Source organism: Hippichthys cyanospilos, chromosome 12, assembly GCF_059441005.1.
Source record: "Hippichthys cyanospilos isolate Australia breed blue-spotted pipefish chromosome 12, RoL_Hcya_1.0, whole genome shotgun sequence".
Lineage (NCBI taxonomy): Eukaryota > Metazoa > Chordata > Actinopteri > Syngnathiformes > Syngnathidae > Hippichthys > Hippichthys cyanospilos.
The window spans coordinates 3,867,659-3,876,629 of record NC_142380.1 but is presented as its reverse complement, the minus strand read 5'-3'; the positions used below and the strand labels follow the sequence as shown (position 1 = coordinate 3,876,629).

The 8,971-nt window shown below is 41.1% G+C and overlaps 1 protein-coding gene across 1 annotated transcript; it reads left to right on the top strand.

Annotated features, from left to right (window-relative positions):
- Positions 1-4,601: 4,601 nt before the first annotated feature.
- Positions 4,602-8,230, top strand: LOC148414434 (aquaporin-1-like). Its single transcript, XM_088429341.1, has 4 exons — positions 4,602-5,024; positions 6,248-6,409; positions 6,506-6,586; positions 7,695-8,230. The coding sequence occupies exons 1-4, from the start codon at positions 4,668-4,670 to the stop codon at positions 7,872-7,874; spliced, it is 780 nt and encodes a 259-aa protein (XP_088285467.1). The 5' UTR covers positions 4,602-4,667; the 3' UTR covers positions 7,875-8,230.
- Positions 8,231-8,971: the final 741 nt, after the last annotated feature.

The following is an 8,971-nucleotide window of genomic DNA, read 5'->3' as shown; positions in this document are numbered from 1 at the left end:
CATGAATTAACTTTCAATAACTACTTTTTACAGCCTTTATACAGGTCACAGCTTAGTCTAAAATGGAAAAAAGTGCATCAAAGTGGCTGAAATACTTTTTTTTTTTTAACCGCAATTACACCCGCCCCACTATTTTAGAACGACTGCTTTGCGGGGACCGTCAAACTATTTTGTGTGAAATTCATCCATCGAGTACATTTTCAGTAAACTGCCTAAATATTTGAGCAAAAAATGTACTCCACATGTTACTGCCCCACATCGGGATTCTCCGACCATCTGAATGGGACCTTTGAAAATGAAAAACGTTTGTGCGTGGGCGGTGGGCTGGTGTAAAACATGAGATCTTGTCATTCCAGGGGGTTTGCTCGCAAACCTCTCAAGCGTCTTCATCTTCCTGCCCCGTGCAGGGCAGTGCTAGTTTATAACCAGCATTTCGTCACCATGATGAAAAAAGCCAGATTTACAGGGAGGGATGAAGACTTTTGTACTAACAGAGTCAATATAGAGTCAAAACGGTGGAATAGTGGTTTGAATCAGCTCAAATTTTTACTTTTCGTAGATGTGACTCAAACAAACAAAAAAATGCTTTTTGGTAGCACAATTTTGAGTTGATAGTTTATTGTGGCCTGAAGAATAACAGCGAATAGGTGAGTTTTCATGTGACACTGGAATGGATGATATGTTTAGAAAAAAGTTATTTATAACATTTTAAATATTCGTATAATTATTATATATTTAAAATAATATAAAGATATTATCTAAAAAATAATATAGTTTTTCCTTGGTTTTGGTTAGAGTTCAAATATGCTACAAGGTCATGTTAGTCAGGCAGCAAATTCAAAACACCATCAATCTTAAATACATTTGAAATCCTTAACAACTCGACACCTCTGAGGTGCTTAAGATAAGAGAGAAAAGTCTTCCAAAGTTCTTGCCGATCCCCACTGATTTATTGCTATTGAATCATCCGTTTGTTATTTTGTTATTTTCTGTAAATGTGAATTACGCTTTTTATACTCAAACGTAAATCCTACAAAGCGAGATGAAGTTTTCTATACAATTGGGCACATTTTGGAGGGGGGAAGAAAATGATGGCTATCAGGTAGGTCCATGACTTGTTTTTTCCTCCCGTTTTCAATCACATTTTACTTGACATCTCTAATCTTTCCAACTAGGTTTAGTGTAAACCTTGGGGGGTTAAGTTTATGCATCCCGGGAGTGTAACTCATACGAAAAGGGGGGGGGGCTTGATGGAGGGTACCTTCACTGAAAAATGGGCTTTTCTGTATTCGCAAGAGAGAAGTTAGAGGGAGGAATAGTAACAAGCGGAGGATGTAACGGATTTGTCATGTTTTCTTCGATGTTATTTGGATATTTATGAAGAGGCACTGAAGGTCAAGGGAAAACCAAAAGCATCCTTTTAAATGGAAAACAGTTGCGTCTATAAGAAAAAAAGTTATATCTAGAAGGAAAGAAATGGGTAATGATAACATAAAGTCACAAAATGATGAGGGATTTAGTGAAAATAAAATTAACACGATGACGATTATGATCACAAGCTAGAAACTACAAGGTGGATAAAACGAAAATCGGCATATTGCACATACCGTTAGGATAAGTCAGCGTTTCTCAACTATATTTTGCCAGCCCCCCCCTAGAAAAGAGAAAACGTTTTGCGTCCCCCCCCCCCAGTCGATGCACTGAATATAAATAAGATTATTATCGATGAAAATTGTTTAAGTATACCTACGCATGCATCCTTTTTAACATTAACAACAAAAATACGCAATATAAATCAACTTTCAACAACTGTTAAGTTATTTTTATCGCGTTTATACAGGTTATAGCTTAGTCTAAAGCGGAAAAAAAGAAGCAAGTGCACCAAAGTGCCTCAAGCTAAAAGAAAATGATGAAAATTATGACTTTATTGCAATTACATTTCACAAGACAAAAACAAAGCCTTTTTCCTGGGATCATCCGCGCCCCCCCAGGGGGGCCCGCCCCACTATTTGAGAAGCACTGGGATAAGTTCACTTTAGAGAACCATGTTCTATTTTTACGCAGTTCGGTTTTGCGACTCAAACGAAGGTCGTGCAAGGATAGTCCGGCGCGAAGGGGTGCACGTTACGCATCAAATCGGGTGGGGAGCATGGGAAGCACCTCCATGGCCTGCGGAAGGATGCGAGCTCACCTTTTGCCTGTGGACGTGAGTGGATGACCAGGAAACAACAACAGAAGGAAGGACCATCAACGGGCTCCACGTGACCGCAGGGAGCGAGGAAGCAATAAAGGGCGCCAGACGGGCCTGCGATGGAGCGACAGCATGCGGTACAGCTTGTGAACCCGTTTCAACTCTGTTGCTAGCCAAAACAGCAGCAATGATTACAGCGACAGGCTCATGGCGATGGCGAAAGAGTCGACACTTGCTAACAAAATATCATACATTTGTGTCCACTCTCATAGGTATTTGTTTTTTTTGACTAATTTTAGCAACCCTACCAAGTCCCAGTGTCCTCAGTAGAGGCCATCCTGATTTTTATGGTGATATCGTGTGCTTGGGTAGGATGCAATTAATTTTACTGTCTTGCTGAGACAGAATGGACCCAAAAGTGGACACAAATGAATAAGGTAGCTCTCGGAAGGATATACGACTAAAAATCTACCAAGTACCATATCGCAGGCGCTGACACAATGAGAAAAAACAAATGTTCATAATGGCCTAAGCGTGCCACTAGATGGTGGATTTGCACTACTGGTTCCTCGGGACAGAGATACCACAAGATGGCGACAAAGCCCTACTTTTTCTCCCAGGGGAGCGACTCAGCTCACTACAATATAGTTCCATTGCACCAAAATGCCACAAGGAGACGCCAAAGCCAGCGATTTGAAAGTTGAGTCGGGTTATTTTTTTTTCTCATCTATTTTGTGCTGTCCTTTCTTATTTTTCTTTCATATTTCTGCCAAGAGACGAAGACATATTGTTGGGTATTTGTTGTTGATGAGGTTTTCGGCGGGAGGACCCTTTAGAGCAATTAGTGCAATGGGTCCCCGCCTGTCACAGGCGGTTTTGCGGGTCGCTGCATTTCAGAGTGGTCGGCGCTCCTCCGCTTTTAAGCATTCGTTCCGTTCGCTCCCCCGTAGTCGCGCGGGAAGGAAAAATGTGCAAAACGACACATTGCGTTCCTCAGGTTGGCATTTTTTCGGATCCGACCACTTGCGGTGTACACACATCAGCGAAAATCAGTCTTCTTTTAGCCAGTCAGATTTGAGACACATCTCTCGCCACCCTCTCTAATCCTAACGTCCTCTCATTGGTTCAGCTCCACGAAGCTTCTGATTGGTTGAGATATACCTTTGGCAGTCCCTGTGTACCTCCAGATTATTTTGTTGCTTCGTTGCACTTTAAAAAATAACTGTAATAATGACATCTAAAACAGGCTTTTTTCACTCCTAATTCCGATAATGACTGAACGTCTGGAGTCTTCAAATGTCAAATTACGTCTTTGGGATTGAATGAAGTAATTTTGTAACACGAGGACTTCTCAAATAGTGGGACGGGTGGGACGCAGATGCCCCATGAAAAAAGCTGTTTTGCCATGTGAAACTGCAATAGAATGGACTGGCTTTTTTTTCAGTTTTAGACTAACGTGTAACCTGTATAAACGCTATAAAACGTAGTTGAAAGCTGAGAGCTAAGGGGGGGCGGGTTCTCTTTCCTTGGGGGGGCGCTTTGCAAAATATAACTGAGAAGCACAGCTCGAAAGGAAGGTCTCATTTTTAATCATTTAGCTAAAGGTCAAAGATTCGTCCAAAAAGTATATCTGGGTTTAAATGTCCGAATTCTTGGGAAAGAAAACAAAACATTAAAATATGTCTTTGGGATAGAATGGCTTGAGGACATGAAGAAACCACAAATCAATAATGCTGTCATTTTACGATACAAATCTCCAGCATTAGCGCTAGCTGCTAACTAGGTGGTGCATTCAAACGCAGTGGGACATTTCAAACCCACAGGAAAAAATCTCCATCAATGCATTCAATGCTACATTTGATTTGCATTTCAAAGTGCTAAGAGAAAGAAGATTTCAACCCAATCTGATGTTTGCGTGTATAACTCGCATCAAAGCGCGAGTCATAGAGACACGTTCTCCTTGAAGCGCGAGCACACAAATAATCACGTGTCGATCAATTCCGTGACATGAGGCGGCACCGGATTCGGAAATCTCCCCCCTAGCTTTCCAGGTGCAGGCGACTGCTCCTCTCTCAAGCGTCCATGTTTCATTTGGCTCCCCCGCCGACACGACACGTAACAATTCTTTGCGGTTAATCAGTAACCACCTTTGTTATACTTTTCATTCCGATTGATTTTTTTCGGGCTTCAAACATGTCACCGAAATGCTTTTGAGCGCGCGGCTCACCAATGCAACAAAAGCAAGCTTCTCTTTTGCCGGGGAGTTTTTTTTCTCTGGGAGGTGCCGGCCGAGGGGCCGGAAGAGGAGGAGGAGGAGGTCTCTTTCAATTTCTCATTAATTCAGTGTGGCCCTTTCAGTTTTTTCAAGCCCGCCCACTGAGCATTATCAGCCCGGGGGCCTTAAATACGCCCGAGCTTTTTGCCTGACGCACCGAGACGGGCGTTCGCCGACACTTCGCAGCCGCGCAGCAGAAAGATGAGGGAGTTCAAGAGCAAAGCGTTCTGGAGGGCCGTCCTGGCCGAGCTGGTGGGCATGACCCTGTTCATCTTCCTCAGCGTCGCCGCCGCCATCGGCAAGCCCGGCGACCCGGGTCAGGAGGTCAAGGTCTCGCTGGCCTTCGGGCTGGCCATCGCCACGCTGGCGCAGAGCCTGGGCCACATCAGCGGCGCCCACCTCAACCCGGCCGTCACGCTGGGCATGCTCGCCAGCTGCCAGATCAGCGTCTTCCGGGCCCTCATGTACATCCTGGCCCAGTTGTTGGGGTCCACCCTCGCCAGCGGCATTCTCTACGGAGTGCGTCCCGCCAAAACAAACGCCCTGGGGCTCAATTCGGTAAGCGCCAAAAGACTTTTACATATATATATATATATATATATATATATATATATATGTAGGGAGGCTCCCACTGTTGTATACTTAAAAAAAAAAATCTCAGAATAAATCGTTAATTTTACGCATTGTGGATCAATGCTTGTTAAGTCAAATTCCTTATCGCAAAAACTGAAATTCGTAGCTGGGAACAAAACTATGTCAAATGAGTCCAATTAAGTATGTAAAAAACAAAAACAAAACAAAAAACACGTTTTTGATTTTATGAGGACAAAATTAACCTTACAGGAAAAATCAGTAATTTCATGAGATGGAAAAAAAACAAAACAGAAAATGTTAGACAAAAAAAGCTGTAATATGGCAAAAAAGTTTGGGAGCAAAGTTAATATTTTATGAGTAAAACGGTGGAATTTAGAAGAAAAAAATATTTTTTAAAAAGTAACAGGAAAAGTTACATTTTTATGTGGGTTTTTATTTTACTAGTCGCTGTTTTACTTGAAGAAAACTGCTCATATATATTTATTTATTTTACAAGACAAAATATAAAAACTTTTGACTATACAACCATACATTATTTTTTGTGTTATTTTTACAATGATTTAACAGCCATTTTATATAAACCTTGATAGTTATTTATACCCAAAACGCAAAATTTTCCAAGAATTTTGACATTAAAAAAAACAAAAAAGTCCCAATTATATGAGCATTAAGGCATTCTGACACTTTCAACTTTACAAGAAGTCGCAATATTATTTGGGAAAAAAAATGAAATTTAAAGAACAAAACTTTTAGATATATATGTTGAACTTCAGATTAAAATTTAACTGGAAAAATAGATCATTTTCCAAGAACTTTGACATGACAAACCTGCGTCATTTCTTGATGTAAAGTCACAAAACGAGAGAATAAAGCCATTCTGACAATTTTGTTTTAACTTGACAAGAATGAGTGGTGTGCAACCTGTAGCACTTGGGCCAATTGTGGCCCCCCAGAGTAAATGATGCGGCCCACCACGCAATTCAAAAACAAGTCAAACTTGGCATAAATAACATTGAGTGAGGCCCACGTTCCCCGACTGCTGTTATTCATTAAACTACCGAGTTAAAGTCCCTGCGCCTCGTGCGTTTGCTAGTATCAGCATCTGGCGCGGCGAGATAGCTTCCCCACTGCGTGCATGAGTAACAGCACCAGAAACACACTAACTGGCACTTTTTTTTTTTTTTCAGCTGAGCGACATCACTCCCAGTCAGGGCGTGGGCATCGAGCTACTGGCAACCTTCCAGCTGGTGCTGTGTGTCATCGCCGTAACTGATAAACGGAGGCGGGACGTCACCGGCTCGGCCCCCCTGGCCATAGGCCTCTCCGTGTGCCTCGGACATTTGGCGGCGGTGAGTTTACGTCGGCCGAAACGCATTGCTCTTTCCGGGACGAAAAGTTGAACGTTTGCGTTTTTTCTTTTTGTGTTTTTCCATGGGGGCTTCCAGATCAGCTTCACGGGATGCGGCATCAATCCTGCGCGCACGTTTGGTCCGGCTTTGATCCTGAATGACTTCAGCAACCATTGGGTGATTGAATCATTGAAACTTTAATTATGACTATTCGAATTGACCACAGTTCATCTTGAGACTTATTTTGCAAATCACATGCACGTCACAAATAGAGCTTTAATTATTATTGTTGCTATGCTTGCTTGCATTGCAAGTCAAACTTTCACCGTTGTGCAGACGTCAAGCTTTAATTATTATTAGTTTGTCACGCTTGTGTGCTCATCACAAGGCAAACTTGAACTCTTATATGAGTTTTTGAAATCCTGGATCATAATCAAGGCCATTCGAGCAACTGCAGTAAATTGGGTGTAATTGTGATGTAACAATAGTAGTCAAGCTTTAATTCTAACTACCATTTCACCGATTTGAACATCTGCATGAGAATCCACTGTGGCTACTGTGACTCCACTTAATCCACTGCAGTCTTATTGGGTATATATATATAAATTCACAGGTTCCACATATATGCATCATTAGTCAAGCATTAATTCTTACTATTGTTTTATCCTTGGAACATTTTACTCTCATGCATCTGCATCAACTTCATTCATTGACTGCAGATGTACTGCGTACACGAGAGCAAAAACCACAAGTTGTCCAGCTCACATATCATGCTTGAATTCTTATTATGATTAAGTCACGTCTGCAATTAGTTTTAAACTGAAATAGAAGTGACCCAGACTTAATCCACTGCAGGTCCCCATTCCACATATGCCCATGATATGCAATGATACATTTACATAAGCTTTAATTCTTATTACTATTTCCTCACGTTTGCAAACTTATAAACTTCTGGATCTGAATTTAACCAAGTTAACCCACCAAAGGTCTAGCGGTTACATGGGATAGGAAAATCCCATGTGTATGCCAGCTTTACTTCTTACTGTTATGGTGTGCTTGCAAGCTGGCTAGCTAGCTGTGTCATACTGCTGAAAACTACTGAATTCCTGTCGATGCAGACGTTAAATATATCGCAATATTTTTAACGCCAACATGGGCAGGAATTCTGGATATTTAAGTCAGCAAGTTAAAAAGTGGCACACACAAATCAAGCTTGAATTATTACTATCAAGACTTTATCTTTGCAATGTTTGCATGAGAACTGAACCCGACGAATCCTTCACAGGTCTACTGGGTTGGTCCCATGTGCGGCGGCGTGGCGGCAGCCCTTGTTTACGACTTCCTCTTGTCGCCCAAGTTTGACGACTTCCCCGAACGCATCAGGGTGCTGGTGAGCGGCCCCGTGGGCGACTATGACGTCAACGGCGCCAACGACGCCTCCAACGTGGAAATGGCCACCAAATAGTCGGCCGAGCGCAAAGCTCGCCGGGCATGTCTATACGCTCTTGTAAAAAGAAATATCGAAATCTGTTTGTTTAAATGTAATTTTATCTGGAAGCTGTGAGGGCCTTTTTCTAGCTCACGCACACGCACGCACCAACTGACACACACATACACACACACACACACACACACACACACCACAACTTCAAGGTTGCCGCAAGCGTATCAGCATGTGTTGAAATGTTCTCCTATTATCAGTATTCTGTATGTTGTACCATTATTTTTGTAAACATGTATGTGCTTTTACTGTATCACTTTTGCCTCTATGGTATTGAATTGTCACTTTTTTAAAGAAATAAAACAATTGTTTGTCTCAAACTCCTTTGGGGTTGTTCTTGTAGCAACTAAAGTTATTATTGTGATTGTAAATGTTGGTAGTAAAATCTCGTGCTTTAAATATTACAGTAGTATGTTATGCTAACTGTTGATAATCAACTCAATGCAAGTTTACTTGGTACATAAAACAGTAAGCAAGTGAAGATTTAATTATTATTTTTGCAGCCTTTGCTTTTTTGAAGTGTCAATTTTCAATAGTTTTTTTCTTTTTTTAGACTACATCATATTTTACCACAAATAATCCATGTCAGGTTTGTTGGGTATGTGGGTAAACTAGCATGCAGTTTATGCTTTAATTATTATTTTTTTGTTGTAGTTTCAGGCGCACCACCAGTCAATCTTATCAACATTCTTTTGCTTGCAACTTTTTGAACCTCTGGATAAGAATTAAGTCCACTGGTTTGGTCCCATACAAGTCTACCTTTAATTATTATTATTTTGCTTTTTTCACTATTAGCATTATTTTTGTTACGTTTGCTTTTTTTAACTTCTGCAAGAGAAGTCAAAGGTATAGGGAAGGTGACATAAAATAACATGCGAGCCAAGCTTTAATTAATACTGTTTTGTTATACTTCCATGCACATCTAAGATTAAGCTTTAAATATCATATGTGTTTTAAATCCTGCATCAGAATCAAAGCAAGTTGATCTAGCGCAAGTTAACAGGGTACACAAGACAGTAAAGTCACATTCAAGTGGAGCTTTAATTATTCTTACTTTGTTA

Excerpts from the sequence above, each read along its gene's own strand:
- LOC148414434 (XM_088429341.1), top strand. The coding sequence starts at position 4,668 with ATGAGGGAGTTCAAGAGCAAAGCGTTCTGGAGGGCCGTCCTGGCCGAG. Across the intron at positions 5,025-6,247 it reads ACGCCCTGGGGCTCAATTCG|CTGAGCGACATCACTCCCAG; the intron begins GTAAGCGCCAAA and ends TTTTTTTTTCAG. Across the intron at positions 6,410-6,505 it reads GCCTCGGACATTTGGCGGCG|ATCAGCTTCACGGGATGCGG; the intron begins GTGAGTTTACGT and ends GGGGGCTTCCAG.